Source organism: Mesoplodon mirus (assembly GCF_964341445.2).
Source record: "Mesoplodon mirus genome assembly, chromosome: 15".
Classification (NCBI taxonomy): domain Eukaryota; kingdom Metazoa; phylum Chordata; class Mammalia; order Artiodactyla; family Ziphiidae; genus Mesoplodon; species Mesoplodon mirus.
The window spans coordinates 68,788,693-68,806,776 of record NC_138991.1 but is presented as its reverse complement, the minus strand read 5'-3'; the positions used below and the strand labels follow the sequence as shown (position 1 = coordinate 68,806,776).

The window sequence follows — 18,084 nt, the reverse complement described above, 5'->3', positions numbered from 1 at the left end:
TATAACCTGTGAAACCATTCCTTATCATTTGGAGTTCAGGGAAGCCCCTCCAGGCTTTAAGATTGAAGGAAAAACAATTCCCTTTGTTTTGTATTAGATCTAAAACCACCACACAGTTCAAAAAGACAGTAGACCTCATGATAAAAGAAACACTTGTAAATGTTGTAGCTTTTCACTCAACTTACAGAGATTTAATTGGGAGCAGCTGTTTGACCATGGCGCACGTTTCTGAAGTATCATTGGGATAAACTGTGTGTTGCCTTCCCTAAATGTCTCCTCTTTGTGAATTAGATACGGGATAACCTAGCAATAAGCCTGGATAACCAGTCTTCTCCGTCTCCTCCTGCCTTGATCCCACCCCTCAGAATGTTTGCATCATGGCTATTTAAGGCAAGTGAATATGTGTTTATTCCTTTATTGTAATTTCCTCTTCCTTCCTGAAATTGAGTTTAAAAAATGTAATTGCCCAAGACTGCATGTTTTGAAGACAGGCTGGGTCTCACTCCAGCCAGCTCATCCCACATCTCCATAAACAACTTTATGGAAAACTGAAAAGTAAGTGAAAGGACAAAATGCATCTGCATCTGGAGTTGATTAAATCTCTAAACATCTCCTTGGCAGGCGACAACGCTGCCCGACGCATATAAGGAAGGCAAACTCCAAGCCTACAAGCTGATCTGCGCCATGATGACCCGACGCCAGGACGTGCTGCCCAACTCGGACTTCCTGGTGCATTTTTACCTCGTCATGCACCTGGGACTAACCAGCGAGGACCAGGTATCTGGGACTCCGCCATCGCGGTGGCCTGTCGTTCGGAAAGTGCATGTCACTCTTTGCAGGTGAAATTGGGGTTTACGAAAGTACCTCCAAAATGTTGAAATCCTCATTGGTTCCGCGTCTTCTACACCCAGCAGCACCAGCACCCTTTCAGAAATGTGAGTGTGACTTGTCTCACCGGAGCTGCTTCTCCCCCGTGACTCTGCATTTCACCAGCCAAATTTGAATTTTACCCCTTGGCCTGTCCAGTTCTGTATGATTTAACGTCTGCCTGTTGTCAGCCTCAAAACTACTTACCTCACCCACTTTTTGTTGGGGTTCTACATTAGCTGTTGTATGAAGAAGATGATTTGGGTCATTTAAAACTGTTGGAAAGCTACTGTTTTAGGAGTTAGGATGTTTTTGTGAACAACCTCACCTATAAATTAGGGATCCTGACATCTCTTGATAAGGAGCGAATGTCTCTCAAAGAAATGTGATTGGTAGTTAAGTTGAAACAGAAGGGCCAATGGAGCCACTAGCCACTGTAGCCCTTGGCCTTCCCCCTCTGGAAGTGCCCTGGTGGTGGGCAGAGGACCTGGATGGGCAGGAACGCTGACTTTTGACCTGCTGTCTGAATATCAAGCAGGCAAGTGAAGAGGTTGATTTGTGAAGCCTGAGGTTATTCTGGACACTATCTGGAGGATGGATTTAGAGATGTGACAGTGGTGGGATAGAGTAGGAGGTTGGGCCTGGAGGTTCATTAGGAAGTGATTAAACAAATATGGATTTTTTTTTAAATGGCGAGAACTAAGATGGTAGCATTGGAGATGGGAAGAAGGAAAGGGAAAGGTTTAAGAAGTTTGAAGGCATTTAAGTTTATCACTAAGTCTTCTTGACTGATTAGAGATTTGAGGAGTGTTTCAGAATTTACCCTTTAAATTGTAGATACTTACCAGTGAACTTGAATCATTCGTGAACTACCAAGTAGCCATCCTTTCAGTCTTTATTTGATGCTTTGAATATATGATGCAGACTCACGGACCTTTTGATACATGTAAGAGGTCATCCTCTGGATTTGCCAGCCTTACCTTGGGCCCTGTTTAAAACTCTTGTAAAATATTCCTTGATAAACACTTCATGCTTCAGTCACTGAGCTTTTCTTCTGAAGTAATAGCCATACTGTCCTACTGAGTTGTCTCTGTCATATTCACTCCGATTCCAGCAGTGTGCAATGGACATCTGTAGAGCAGAGACTGGACTTAGATGCACAGGCTCGTTTATTTCCTAAACAAATGTAGAAATAGAGACACATAAGTAGACCTGTTTGTACTCCTCGCTCAGATATTTTGCAGCCATCATTGCGGATGGAAGCATGTTTTACAGAATGATGCGACTCAGGGCATGTGGAAGATTACGGGGTAGAAATAGGGAAGAGAATTAACTCACAGATAATAATGAGATCCCTCGGTGACAGAACCAAGAGAGGAAGGTTTAGTTAACAACGCTGTACTTCAAAGCAGTATTTTGCTAAGATTTGCAGGAAAAACATCTACTTGGAAATGATAATCAACTGTAGAATCTTCTTATTTAATAAAAACGAATTTGAAGTCAGAATTGGGAGATTGGGATTGACATTATACACTGATATGTATAAAATAGATAACTTATAAGAACCTGCTGTATAAAAAATAAATTTAATTAAATTTAAAAAAAATTTGAAGTCAGCTGTAAACACTTAGTATTTCTAGAATGAGCTTTCCAGAAACTCACATAAGTAGGTGTGTTTAGAATCCTCTTTCTGTTTTAAATTGTGTTGTAGTGAAAATGAGACAATAAAATGGGATGAAATCTGTATAACATTTGAGTACCCAAAACATGATTTCAAAAATGGGATTTGGGGACATCCCTGGCAGTCCACTGGCTAAGACTTCGCCTTCCAATGCAGGGGATGCGGGTTTGATCCCTGGTCGGGGAGCTAAGAAGATCCCACATGCCTCACGGCCAAAAACCCAAAACTTAGAAAAAAACAGAAGCAATGTTGTAACAAATTAAATAAAGACCTAAACAAATTTTTTTAAATGGGATTTTACAGTGTAGAAAAAGGAGTTTTCAAATTTTATACTTAAAATAATTTTCACATTTAATGTATGCCTTATTTTTGGTTAAGTTTGATCTTTTGTAGTTCATTGTAAAATATGTCAGTCTTAAATGATGGCCCATTGCTAGCAGTAATCCCAACATCCAGACTTCTAAGAGAAAACGGGGATATCATAAATCTCTATTTTATAATCAGCCTACTGTTTCGACCATTAGAAGCTTGAGTTGTTATGCGTTTCATAGAATTGACTGTTTTGCTTTAACCTTAACAATTATTGGTATATGTTTTAGAAGCCCTGACTGTCTGCCAAACAGAATTACTCTAAATAAACTTTATTCCTTTGCCAGAAGAAAATTACACAGAAGGCTTTCTAATGAAAGAAACTTTTCTCATTTAAGTAAGAAATGTCTCCGGTAATTAGTTTAACTTTTGGTCCACATGTCTAAACAGGTCATGGTGGTTGCTCCAGAACTTACATGACTTCTGGAAACACACGTTATATTAATTATAAGAAAATAAAGCGTTTGCTCTAGAGAGTAGAGTTAAATTCAATGCTTTAGTTGACGCACTGTGCACCTGCGACTCGGACCATCTCAGGGCTGTTTCCATCTTGTTAGAGCTTTCAAAGAACTACACTTCTACGTAGCCTGGCACTAAAAGCCTTCGTTCCTGCAGAGAGAACCTTGTAAAAATATTCCTTATTTTTAAATAAGTAATAGCAAATCATTTTTAGGTTTTTAATATTTATAGTTTTGTCTTCCAACAAAATCCAAGGTGAAGTTCCTCCTTTGGCCTCTGGGTGGCACCCTTGTCTGCAGGACTCTCGGCTGCCTGGTTCATGGACCACACTGAGCCTTAGAACTGCTGGGAGACCCAGCGCTGTGGGAGCTCGGTGCTGTGGCCTGGCCGCTTTACAGATGCTTTCCTAGATCTGAGAGTAGCAAAATCATGCCGGTAGTGACTAATAAAGTGTTGAATTAGAAGTAACATCTAAAATGTGAAATATCTTTTTTCCAAACATAAGAGTACTTATAGTAATTGAAGATTTCTTCTCGTTAAAAAAAAAAAATTGTAAAACAGGTATGATTGTGTTCTGTGTTACAATCATATAAAATCAATATTTCATCTAATATAATAGCAAATTAATTATTTAAACAAATACAGTTATTTCTATATTTTAGAAAGTAATAATACATACAGCAAACAGCCAGAATTCAAAATGTAGCATGTTCCAAGCCAACTGTTCTCAGTGTTGCTTGGACCAGTTTTAGCTATTCCAATCACTCAACAATGTCATAGCTAAAACAGGGGCCTTACCGAGTAATATTTCCCACAGTACGTGTACGGTGGAAGTTTACAGTTTATTAGTATGATTGAGAAAACGCTTTGAAATAGCTTTATTTTTCCTTGACTATGAACTTTTAAAAATTTGATTCTGTTACTGATTTAGAAAATATTTAGGATCATAAAAACTTTCGGAAATAACTATAAATTATGAATAAGATTGAAGATGACGTGCAGGACTGCCCAGCCTGCCTGTGAAGGGGTCTTCCAGCTGGCTTCATTCCGTCCTGCTGCTTTGTATCTGGGGGGGGACTGGGCAGGGGGGTGCGTGGAGGGTCTTAATTTCCCCAGCACCCCAGTGCCAGACTGTGTGCTGGGAACTCATGATGTTGTCCCATCAATTCTTCTCTGCAGTTCAGTTAAATAAATATCACAACCCGCTGAATAAATAGCTAAGGCTCAAAAGATATTGAGGACGTCTGCCCAGTGCCACACATAAAAAGGGCTGTGAGAATTCACAGGCAGCCCAGCTTATTCCACACGGTCTGCCTTGCCCGTTGACTCACACCGAACAGATAAGCTCACCCGACTCACATTGTGCAAACAAACAGGCCCTGGTCGTATTCCTTCTCCTTCTTGCCTCCCCTGGGCTTTGGCCTCAGTCCTGCCCCACCTCCGAATCCTCCTAACCAGACTCTCCTCCCACCCCAGCCTGCAAACACCTTCCCCAGTGGCCCGCCCGGCTCCCCACCGCCTTCTGCTTCTCTTCCAAAGCTGTTCCCGGTTCTGCTTAGTTTGTCCTAATACTTAAGCAGCTTTTTCACCTCAGTCTCCCCCAAAATATTTGGACATGAAAGGATTTGGATTTATTAAATACAGGTCCTATTAATTTCATCGTTATTTAAAACATATGGAAAGATCAATATGTGTGAAATGGAAAAGGACAGCTGAGGAAAGGAATTTTATTTTTATGTTTCTGAGAACATATATCAAAGATTGGAAAGTTTTCTTTGCTTAAAATAAGTAAACTATTGTTTAACAATGACTTACAGATTTAATGTCTTAATGCGATTTGTCTGTTAAATACATCAAAGTTAAGTTCACTTTTAAGTGCAAAGTTTACATCAATGCAAAATTATTGTTGCAAATTTGCATATAGAAATTTTGGGAAATGTGGGTCTATGTCGTTTTCACCTATGGTGTTGTATTATCGTGTCTTTCAACAAACCAAAAAGCACGAGGCCTCTCTCAGGTGGGGAAATAGGTTTTGTTCCACCCCGAGGTGACCATCCAGCTACAGACTTGAGCCCTTACCATGTGAAGTCATGATACTCTCAGGTGACAGTTAAGAGCGTGGGCTTCCAGAGATAAACCCACGCACCTATGGTCAACTAATCTGTGACAAAGGAGGCAAAGATATAGAATGGAGAAACGACAGTCTCTTCAATAAGTGGTGCTGGGAAAACTGGACAGCTACATGTAAAAGAATGAAATTAGAACACTCCCTAACGCCATACACAAAAATAAACTCAAAATGGATTAGAGACCTAAATGTAAGACGACACTATAAAACTCTTAGAGGAAAACATAGGAAGAACACTCTTTGACATAAATCACAGCAAGATCTTTTCTGATCCACTTCCTAGAGTAATGGAAATAAAAACAAAAATAAACAAATGAGACCTATTGAAACTTAAAAGCTTTTGCAAAGCAAACGAAACTACAAACAAGACGAAAAGACAATCCTCAGAAAGGGAGAAAATATTTGCAAAGGAACCAACTGGCAAAGGATTAATCTCCAAAATCTCATGCAGCTCAACATTAAAAAAAAAAAAAACCCAATCTAAAAATGGGCAGAAGACCTAAATAGACATTTTTCCAAAGAAGACATACAGATGGCCAAGAGGCACATGAAAAGCTGCTCAACATCACTAATTATTAGAGAAATGCAAATCAAGACTACAGTGAGGTATCACCTCACACCAGTGAGAATGGGCATCATCAGAAAATCTAAAAACAACAAATGCTGGAGTGGGTGTGGAGAAAAGGGAACCCTCTTGCACTGTTGGTGGGAATGAAAATTGATACAGCCACTATGGAGAACAGTATGGAGGTTCCTTAAAAAACTGAAAATAGAATTACCATATGACCCAGCAATCCCACTCCTGGGTGTATACCCAGAGAAAACCATAATTCAGAAAGACACATGCACCCCAATGTTCATCGCAGCACTATTTACAATAGCCAGGCCATGGAAGCAACCTAAATGCCCCTCAACAGACGAATGGATAAAAGAAGATGTGGTACATATATACAATGGAATATTACTCAACCATAAAAAGGAACGAAATTGGGTCATTTGTAGAGACGTGGATGGACCTAGAGACTGTCATACAGAGTGAAGTAAGTCAGAAAGAGAAAAACAAATGTCGTATATTAACGCATATATGTGGAACCTAGAAAAATGGTACAGATGAACTGGTTTGCAGGTCAGAAATAGAGACACAGGTGTAGAGAACAAATGTATGGACACCAAGGGGGGAAAGTGACAGGGGGGTGGTGGTGTGATGAATTGGGAGATTGGGATTGACATATGTATAAAATGGACCACTAAAAAGAACCTGCTCTTTAAAAAATAAATAAATTAAATTAAAAAAAAAAAAAAAGAGCCTGGGCTTCGAGCCTTTCTGAGCACCAGGCTTGGTGTCCCTCTGATGAGCCAGGTGACCTGACCTCACTGTGCCTGGGCTCTCTTATCTGCAAATGTAGGTAATTAGAGCGCCGCCTTGGAGGGTCGTCGGGAGACTTTGAGGGAGTGGAGCGTGTACCGCGCTCAGGTCAGGGCCTGGATGCGACGGCGCTCAGTGAGCACGAGCCCTCGCAGTGACGCTGAGGACAAGGAGGGGACAGCAGCCCCTCGACCAACCAAGCCCATTTTATTTTTCCGATATCTTAGTGTGTTGATTTTTTCCCCCATCCCCATATATTTTCTTACTTTTGAGCATAATAATTTGAGTAAAAAAATGTAACTAGGCATCGTGGAATCTCAGACCATGGGGAGAAGCAACCCCTCCCCCTGCCATGGGTCAGACACAAGGAATGACATCTCCAGTGACCCTTTTGTGACTCGGCTGTTTCTTGTGTGTCCTTGGCCGTTGGCTCCGCTTCCACCTGCTCCCCGCCCCAGGCAGCGTGCCCTCTGTGGGATAGAGGCCGGAAAGCTGGACCCTTGCGGTCCAGTCGACATCCAGCCGGGGTCCGGCCCAGCAGGGGCCCCGGTGTGGCTCTGGACAGCGGGTGGGGGTGGGACAGTTGTGCTGGGGCTGCTGCTTGGGCACCTGCATCACTGGCAGCCGAGACCCCGTGGGAACCACTCCCAGTGGCTGGGTGCCTGGCTGTGCAGGGTTCCCGAGTGGGTCCTCCAGCATCCTATGAACCCTCTAACACCCTGGTAGAAACCCCCCTCATCTCAGTCTCAGCGAGGGGAATCTGTCGTCTGCAAGTAAGGACTTGGCTTTACCAGTGATGCCCTGCAAGGCACCAGGGGTACAGGTCCCACACGGCTCCATGTTTCAGGTACTAAAGGCACTCGCTTCATTTCTTGTTTTCCTCTTTAATTTGTTTTGTAGCCGAGAATATTTAACTTGTTTTAGGAACAGTTTGCTTTCATTCAACTTTACATTTCAATTCAACTTTAATGCAACTTTTCATTCGACTTTATATTTAATGAACCTTTTCCACACCAATGTTAAAGAAAACATAATTCTAAACATCACGTATAGAGTGATGTTCTATCACAGAAGTCAAAATAGTTTGTGATTTTCTTAGCGGATGTTACAACCTCCTCTCATGAGGTATATGATGGAATAATATAATAATAAACAGCCATTTGTAAAAAGATCCCAAGGGGGCCCTCAGTGAGCATAAGACTCAGCGGTGAGCCATGAAAGCAAGGTGCAGGGGTGACACTCGTAAATTGGCCGTACCTGACTCTTTTAATAACCCCAGACGGCCTGTATCATGCAGTGATACGTAATAATTGCATCACCTTTTCTCAGACAGAGAGTTGTTCTTTGCTGGAAATTTAGATATAACTAGAACCATGTATGTTAGATATACATAAATTTATAAATATATTTAAAGCTAAACATAAATGAGCATTCAGCTTCAGAAAAAGTGAAGAATTCACATGTCAGATTAAGGACCTGATTTGTCTCCTATCCAAGGAAATAATTCTAATACATCTCTGAAGTACTTCTGTACAGTGAGTGATTTTTACCAAGGTTTGAATTCATGGGATTTTAATTCAATGCTAGCAGGACAAAGTGCATATTTATAAATTTAAAGGTCCAACTGATATTTAGAGGATTAAATAATAACCTTAATGTGTATCCGTAGAGGAACTTTAGAAGTCTACCTTAAAAGCTTTACTGAAACACAATTTTTAAAAACTGTAGGGTTGTACAATGAGTAAAAAAAAAAGACTAATTCCAGGCCTTATTCCTAAGGTTTTTAAGAATGGGGAAATGTATATTCCAAGACTTCAGGATAGCCTATGGCTTCAAAATATATTCAACTTTGATTTTAATGGAGGACAAGCCTCGTACCAGCAACTCACAGACCTGGGCTCTGTCCCCTGCCGGCCACGGGGACCTTGCCTGACCACAGGTGGTCAAGTGGATGAGATGGACTGGAGGACCTCGGAGGCCCTCTCTTGAGCATTATTGGGTCCTCTGATTTATTGTTAGGCATTTTATTATTAGGGTCACATTGTCCTTTCCTAAATACAGTAAAAACTTGAATGATCTTTTCCTGTTGAATATTTTTCCCCACCACAATAAAGATCTAGTCCGGTTCTGCGGGCATATCCAGTGGTATGAGACCCACAGATAATGAGCATCCGTAATATCCATCCACTTGTGAAAAGGGCCAAGTGAGTGACACACACACACTGTAGGGAGGGAACTGTGCTCAACACCCCTCGAGCTCAGAGCTCAGTTGGCTTGAAGGCAGCTCACAGGGGAGATGGGATTTTTTTTTTTTTTTTAATTTATGGCTATGTTGGGTCTTCGTTTCTGTGCGAGGGCTTTCTCTAGTTGTGGCAAGTGGGGGCCGCTCCTCATCGCGGTGCGCGGGCCTCTCACTATCGCAGCCTCTCTTGTTGTGGAGCACAGGCTCCAGACGCGCAGGCTCAGTAATTGTGGCTCACGGGGCCAGCTGCTCCGTGGCATGTGGGATCTTCCCAGACCAGGGCTTGAACCCATGTGTCCTGCATTGGCAGGCGGACTCTCAACCACTGCGCCACCAGGGAAGCCCCGGAGATGGGATTTGAGTGGGACTTTCAACGATGGTTAGGATGACAAGAAGCAGGATGGGATTTCACGGGCTGTGTTGAAGGAACAATGACCAGAGTGGTTTTGATTTAGTGCCAGATACATATACGGACATAATGCATGGACGAGGATCCAGGCAGCACTGGAGAGAGCCTTGGTTTAGAGCCATGTTCGTCCCACAGATAATGGGGAGCTGAGCACAACACTCAACACGATCAAAAAGCATTTTAAGAAGTTTAAGGCACAGTGGTTCTGTGGGATGGATCAGGGTCAGGAGAAAGTGATGGCAACAGGCACAGAAAGGGACCAGGTAACGTGGCCCAACAAGGGTTTATGTGCGTGTGTGAATTTACTCATTTATGTGTGTGTATACCTGTCTGTGTGCATATATATATACACTTGTGTGCACCTGCGCTTTGTGTATTTTGTGTGTGGACTAGCATGGACCAGTGGGGTGTCGCACTGAGTGGTAAGTGCCCCGAGAAGGCAGGGTCTCCTGACGCTTATTCTCATGATCTCTCAAAGCAAACGTTCGTTCAGAAAGGCAAGGTGATGAATTGAGAAAAGGTGAAGGCAGGGTAGGACGGGACCCCCTCCTCACCATGGACATCGCAGCACCAGGGTAGGCACCACAGGTGTGTCAGGATACAGCCAGGGGTGTCCCCAAAGAATTCTCACCTGTTGGGAAGTAGAAATGTACGGGAAAGATTTCCAGGCACATTTTCTCTCCACGTAAGAGAACGTGTTTTCTAATCCTGTCGGAATTCAGATAGATGATGTGCAAACTGTAGATTCATTTACAGTTATTAAACTAGAACTTCTAAAAGTCTCAGTTATTTTGTTACGTTAGCCAGTTTTGCTACTGTTTTTGAAAGTAATTAGACACTTAAAAGCAAACTCTTTTATTTTTCTAAACATATAATTCCTATTAGTTTGAATTTAGTTTAGTCAAATTAAATGATCTTTTATTGAAATAAGAGTGTACTGTGGCAATAAACAAAACTTTCAAGTTTTACTTAGGTTTGATGGAAGAAGACTATATATAAGGATAGGCAGTGTATGTCAGTTCTCTCTTGACATGTATTGTTAAGTGAATAATAATTCTTATCATGTGCTTGTTGTACAAACTCAGAGTGATGAAATGTAGCCTGTATCATAGAGTTAGTCTTGTATCATCAAATAACATCCACTGGTTCCTGAGTGTTTTTCCCAGAAGGTTTCGTGAGAATGGACAAGCCATAGATTAGTCAGGTTTCATCAAAGAAGATTTTATTATAACTTTGTTCAGCTCTCAGTGGCCATGGGGACCTAAGATAGATGACTGCACCCAAATAACAGGCTGGAGAGCTTTTTCCTTTTCTTTTCAGCTGTAAAACCAGTAATTATTTTCATAAAGCTGTAGACCGAGCCCACTGACACCTAAGTAAGGAAAGTGGAAATATGTGAAAGGTAACAGATGGCAGAGGCTTCGGTTATGAGGGTAACACGTGTGCAGCGAACTTGTTCCACAGCTTTAAAAGGTGTAAGTTGATAGCATGGGGGGTGGTCCAGAGAGGAGAAGTCTACCTGAGAGGCGGACACTAGAGTTTTGTTTGATTTCCCTTTCGGAGCTGAAGATGTCAAGACTTTCTTTCAAGTAAATGCTGTCAGTGAAGGGTACGAATTATCTCTGTTTAGCCATCAGAGTCTAATAAGCACGTACTGTGTGAAAGACATTAAATAAAAATGCAATATAATAGCAACTCAATATATGTGGAAAATTAAAAGATTTTATTCCTACTAAATACACTTATCATGTAATGTATAAGCTGGCCTGCATTTTTCAGCAGGGAAAACGTTCTTTGGCCCTGAGGTCTCTCTGGAAGAGACTCTGCTGTGGTCTCTTGCAGCCCAAGTCACCAGAATCTTCCTTCGGAGACTCTTCCCAGACAGAGTGGGCACTCCATCAATGTGTCAATTGACGGAGCATCAAAGGACTAACAGGAGAGCTCCTTAACCCGCGTGCGTCCCGGGGAGGAGCGGTGACCGTGGCAGCTGAGCTGGACCTTTCGGTTGAGCTTTCGGCTCCGTCAATTTCAAAGCAGGTGTTGACCTTGCGCGGTGGGGAGCTCACCCACATTGACGGGAGAACAGTGATTCCTGAGATGCGTGGGGACTCCGGGTACATTGGGCGTGTCTGGAGACGTTCTGTTTGTCACAGTGGGCGGGGGCTGCACTGGCATCTAGTGGGTAGAGGCTGGGGATGTCACATACCCTAAGGTACCCAGGACCACATCAGAGACTTCACAGCCTGAAGTGTCAGCAATGCTGAGGTTGGGAAACCCTGTCCTCGAAGAGAAGTTGTTCAGGTGCCACCAGGCCCTGTGAATTAACCCACAAAGCTCAGCAGGCATCAGAGGATGAAAGGCAGCTCTCAGTGTAACCAAGGACGTGAAAGCACACGAAGGTTTAACCAGGGAGACGAAAGCAAGAGAGGCAAGTGTTGTAGGTTGAACTGTATGGAAATTGCCAACATGAGACTGTTTCTCAAAAAAGGGCAGTGCAGTTTCCTATGGTTGAGCTGGTAAAGTTCCCCATTTATTTAGTTTTTCATTAATTAATTAATTTATATTTGGCTGTGTTGGGTCTTCGTTGCGGTGCTCCGGCTTCTCATTGTGATGGCTTCTCTTGTTGGGAGCATGGGCTCTAGGCATGCAGGCTTCAGTAGTTGTGGCACGTGGGCTTCGGTAGTTGTGGCTCGCGGGCTTCAGTGGTTGTGGCTCGCGGGCTCTAGAGCACAGGCTCAGTAGTTGCAGCGCACGGGCTTAGCTGCTTTGCGGCATGTGGGATCTTCCTGGACCAGGGCTCGAACCTGTGTCCCCTGCCTTGGCAGATGGATTCTTAACCACTGTGCCACCACGGAAGCCCCCCCATTTATTTTTATTTTTTAATTTTTTTTGCGGTACGCGGGCCTCTCACTGCTGTGGCCTCTCCCGTTGCGGAGCACAGGCTCCGGACGCGCAGGCTCAGCAGCCATGGCTCACGGGCCTAGCCGCTCCGCAGCATGTGGGATCCTCCCGGACTGGGGCACGAACCCATGTCCCCCGCATCGGCAGGCGGACTCTCAACCACTGCGCCACCAGGGAAGCCCCCCCCATTTATTTTTTACTTTGAAGAAGTACAACATGGAGTGAGCTGATTAATTCAGAGTCAACGAAAAATATCTGCAATGTGTTTTGCCCAGAGCCCAGTCTGAATGAGGGGTGGTGCTGCAGGCGTGAGTGGAGGGGCTGGGGGCTCGGTGGGGTCCTCTGCTCACCCACGCAGGCCACCCAGGAGCCGACAGGGAACAGGTGACCAGAGCACAGGCTACCTGGCGCAGAGTCAGCCCACGGGCACAGATGATCACTTTCTCCTAATGTCTGGGGCCCCAATTCAGTCAGGGCAGGTGGCCGACTTGGGGTTTGCAAGCCTCTCACGCTCTGGGGAGTCTTTCCAAGGCCACCTGGCCTGGCCGCCACACGGGCAGCCTGGGGAGAGGGATGTCCACTGTGGAGCTTGAGCCCTGACCTTGCGTGTAGGTCCCTGTTTCCTTCCGTCGGTGACCACACGGGCTTTTCTGGCTTGAGGTTCTTGTCCTGTGAAGTGGGGTCCTTACGACTCTCTCAGGGGCCTTGGAAAGGTGAGCATGGTGAGGCCCTGGTGCTGGATGGCAGAAGGGGTTCCCTGTGGTTGGAATATCGCTTGTTGACCTACAAGATCATCTTTTCCCATTTAGAATTTGACGAAGATTTTTAAGAAAATTCACATTTTTTCTTTAGGCAGAGAAGAAATCAGAGGTCGAGAAAGAGATGGTTTCTACCATTTCAAGTACTAAATGGTTACTTCCGGCGAGGGGTGCTTTAACTCCCATTTGGAAGGGAGTGATTTTTGAATGTAAGAGATTTTAAATCATGACTGTGATTTATGATCCATCAAGGTTGGGTTTGGATACGAGGAAATAACGTCAAGAAGAGCATTTTAAATGGCAAGTTTTGTTTCTTTGAGAAAGTGCTCTCCTTGTGGGGAATAATCTCTTTTTGTCTGTTGATTTCTTTTTAACACATAACAATAAGTGGCAGGGTAATAATTGCAGATTGTTCAGCTATTAATGCCATTTACTGGAACACATTTCAGAGAGAACATTGTTTTCTAAAGAGACAATAAACAACAGTTTTCTTTTGTTCTTCCATGGAAAAATATCCTTTGGTAGGTATATGTGGGCTAGAGAAATATTAGCACGAGAGACCCTTTTAGTAATAAGACATTAAAATAAAATACCTACCTTTTTTTTTTTTTCCTTCTCTTACTTGAGTCTTGGGTTGAGTGTGTGCAGTATGGTGCTCCTGTCAAGACCCAGTGCCTTTGTGTCACCAATTTGCTTCCCCTCCTGGGTCCCCCTGGAGCACTGGCTGTTCCCCAGAGGATCCCTGTGCTCTTGGTCTGGCTGCACTCTCAACTGTGCATCACTGTCCCCTGCCTCTTAGAGGACATTGCTGGGAGGCAGGGGCCATGCTTTACTGTGCCTCAGGCCCCTCACAGTGGCTGCCATGTACCTTCAAGCCCAGTGGGCACTCGAGAAATTTGTCAACTTACTGTTAGCTGTTTTTGTATGGAATTATCAGAATGACTTGGCTTTCATTTCAGACTCTTTTTTTAATGAATAGGTTTTTAATCCAGTCTACTTCAAGTCAATTTTCAATCGATCCTTCAAAAATTAATATTTTAATGAGATTATGATTCAAAATGCTGCTGTAATTTAATAATAGCCATGATGTATGAGGCTTTAGAATTTACAAAACGCTTTCTCTTTTTACATTTATTTTTAAATGTTAATCGGGTATTCCTGGAATTTGAAGCGATGAGTCCTGTGTCGACTCTTTAGAGGTCAGTTAATTATTCCGGGTGGCCTGATTCCCTCCCGTTCTGCTCTGCTGGGATTTGTGCCAAATGGTCTTCGTCGCAGGCTGGGCAGCCGGGCTGGGTCTCAGGGTCGTTGATACTGCTTCTTTGTCAGTGGTTCTGGCCTGAGGTTTCTTCAGAATCGGGTTGACAGAGCTGGCTCCTCTGGTGATTTTTCTCTCAAATCTCAGCTATTCTTGGGAGCTCTTTGTCCAGAAGGAGTAGCAGTTGTACTTCTGTTGCCCAAGCGGAAACCGAAAATGGTACCAATTTGGACAGCTCTTGTCCTCTGTCCAGCGCTGGCGGGATGGTCTGTAGGCTCCCGGAATTGAACCACCACCGGGTTGTCCTCGTCTTTTTTTTTTTTTTTTAACAGAACACAAAAATGTTGAAAGCCTCATTTGTGCTCCTATGTGCATGTGGAATAATTTTACTTTTAAGGAAGCAAATTAAAGAAACATGCATTTTGTGTTATCATAGAATGAGTAATCATCACATTCCAAAGTTTTTTTATTTTCTGGTGTGAGAACACACCAGAAGACATGGAAGCTCCAACAGAAATAGTTTTTCGTCTTTAACTTGTTCCTGGCCGTGGGCTGGGAGACAGCCAGCAGATCTCAGCAGCACCAGGCAGGCCTGAGAACCAGGCATCTCAACTCCAGCAGGTGAGGAGGGGGCGGGGGTCGACGCACTGGATGCTGGGCTTTAACAGTGTCAGAAGCCCTGGGTCTTGTAAGCAGAGTTGAAGCTACAGGTAAATGAACACAGAAGCCACACATGTTGTAGGTTCTCTGCATTTTCAGGGAAAAATACAAATCTTGATTTCTTGTTGCAACCCTAGGCAATTTCTTGGTGTCTTTCCATAGAATATTTCCAACCACCCGCTCCCCACACCCGTGCCTGTGCACGCACACGCGGGCACAGAGTTCGTTTCTAGCAGTTTCCTAAGAAGAATGCTTGGCAAAGTCTCCTTGTTATTCAGAAGGTCGCACTCTCTGACCTGGTTCCATCCTGTGATTGCACTTCCGTGCCAGTCAGGGCTGCATGTCTACTGTATACATTCCAGAAGCACATTTTTAAGCCACAGCAGCCATTTGTTGATTTCACTTTCAAGTATAGCTTTAAAAATATATGTGTGTTTTTCAACGATTCGTGGGCAAAGTGAATGAGATGAAAGAATAATTTGCACTGGAGAGCTGAGTATTGCCCTCCACGTGGTGCTGTGCTCCACGTGTGAGTCTCGCTGCTCACGGGTGTCCACTGGTGCCTCATGGACCACAGGCTCACAGTTTCTCTTCCAATAAAGACAAGGAGCGCACCTGGATTTGTGTCCAAACCTTGGGCACTTTCTGGCCTTGATCGACCTCCTACTCCATGTCTGTGAAATGGAAAGATCGAATGATGACCTTTTAGATCTTCTCTAAGTTTTTATGGTGCCAGAGGAACAAGGTAAATACACTGTCGCCCAGATTCATTAGAGATGTGTTTTCCCTCCTGGATTTCTGTACTTTGTCCTAAGATAACAGGAGTGTGGGTTGGGTTCTAGCGGGTGCCAGCGTGAGGGTGAAGAACTATTCTGCTTGGCATCAGGGGGGATGTCGATTATACCTGCCCTGCGCCTTTGCCGCGGCCTTGGGCGGTGCCTGAGTGTGTTAAGCCTATGGTTTCCTCCAAGAATTTCTTTTCAGTATCCTAAGAAGAATATATTTCTAGCTGATGTAGTCCTGAGGCAGGATGAACAGTGAACCTGGGAACAGTATGGCTGCCCGACTCTTTGGTACCTACATGAATTAGATGTGTGCTTGGTTCACTCAATGGGGTAATTACTACCTTAATGATTCTGTAGGTACTCGCGTGATTAGGCGCCGTCCGTTCGTTGCTAACCATCTTGTTATTGATGATGCCGTGACTCCCTGCTTCTGCTTCTGCTGCAGAGCGTGGTCAGAGCTGTAGAGGATGGGGCGGAGGAGACAGTGGAGAGACCTGATTCAGTTTGGACTCTTCTGAGATGAACAGCCAATTGCCGCAGAGAAAGCAGAGTTTAGTATCCTCCAGCCCCCTCCTCTACCCCACCCCCGTCCCCTGGTAAATTCTTGGGATGCACAGATGCCTTTCTACGCAGACTTGGCTGTCAGGGGCGGTGGATCCTCTTCCAGAGCATGGAGTCCATGTCCGGCGAGCTGAGCACGTGGTCTGTGCACACGCGATGTCTAACGCAGCCTCCAGGCCGCCCCCCCGCAAGCCCCCGCCACTTACCAGCAGCAGCTCCTTGAAGCCCTCACTTGCTAAAGTCTCGTCGCGAGGGGTTAATCACTGCTCTGGAGCATCTGCACCAGCCTCATTAGGCCGGCCTGTTGTGCAAACTGTCATGTTTCAGATTTGAAGCTTATCAGGGTCACGGCTAAGACAGTCCTTACAGAGGCAGGTCGAGGCATCTCCAGGGCCTGGGGCAGTGGGGGGCGGGTGGCAGCTGGCAAGTCACTTCTCTCTGTGACCCTCTGACAGTGTCCCTCGTCTTATGGAATCATAAATGTGCCAGGATTTCCTGATGGGTTTGCCACCTCCCTGCCTGTCTCCCCTAGATCGTGGTGACAGTGCACAATTCTGTGAATACATTAAAAACTACCGTGCTGTACACTTTAAAGCGTGAATTTTATTATAGGTAAATTACATCTAAAGCTTTTACAAATAACAAAAAGAAAAAGAAGCAGTTAAGACAACCCAGTAACTTATCAACTCCAGTATCAGATAAAATTCATATAGTGTTTCTTAAAATCAGTTAACCAATCAGTCTCCCCCCTTTCCTGAAGCAGTCAGCCAGTCTTCATCAGTTTAAAGGCAAGCTGAGTTTTTCTTCTCAGATGAGGGAGTAATTGTAAAACAATCATAAAAAAATATTTGAGGCTCTCCTTTAGGGCTTGAGGGTTGCAGTGATTTTCTCTGCCATCTGCCCGCTTGTTCTGTCACTGATCCCATGCACAAGGTCAAAGCAGCAGCTCCTGCGACCGTCAGAAGTTTGTTTTGTGTTTGTCACTCCCTCCTTTGCATGCTGCCGTGTCTTCTCCGGAGCATTCCTCATGGCGAGAAGTGCGAGGTGATTTTGTTTCTCCAGCTGCAGAACCCAATTACTCTGTCCTGTCATATTTCTTCCGGCCTTGGTAACATAGTTACACCCAGAGAAGTAACATTTGTCCAGCACGTATAAAAATCTCTGCCTTTTCTCCAAACGGATTACACCACACTTGGCCTTTTGAACAGAGAATGTATCGCAGGTACCCCGTATGCCTTGGCCCAGATCTTGAAAGTAATTTTTAAGCTTGTCTTGCTATGTTTTTATTTCCAGTGGCTTTTCTGGAAGGGCAGTGCCTGTGACATGATCTGTTGTGCTTTTCTTAAGGGCCATAATCATAAAGCCTTTCCTTTTATCAACAAAAACCCCTCCCTGAACCAGTGTAGAGCCTGGACAGACCAGGTCGCAGCTCATGCTGTGTAGAGGAGGTCTGTGCCACTTCTGAAGGAGCAGAGACCCAGCAGCAGAAGAGAGAACCCCAGGCCTTGGACTTGGAGGGCTCTTCAGATCTGTCCTTCCTGTAACTAAGACTTTTTTGTCACTCAGCGTATCTGAGCCTCGCCAATAAGGCGATAACTGATACTTACAAATTTGTCTTCGAGGTCCTGCAGGATCACGTC

General features: G+C 44.3%; 1 protein-coding gene across 6 annotated transcripts in view; it reads left to right on the top strand.

Annotated features, from left to right (window-relative positions):
- RALGAPA2 (Ral GTPase activating protein catalytic subunit alpha 2) overlaps positions 1-18,084 on the top strand; it is a 284,049-nt gene that overhangs the window by 125,974 nt on the left and 139,991 nt on the right. For all 6 annotated transcript variants that reach the window (XM_082643726.1, XM_082643727.1, XM_082643725.1 and 3 more), the window contains 2 exons: positions 292-390; positions 622-777. In XM_082643726.1, the coding sequence (XP_082499852.1) occupies positions 292-390; positions 622-777 (255 nt within the window). The remainder of the gene's footprint in view (positions 1-291; positions 391-621; positions 778-18,084) is intronic.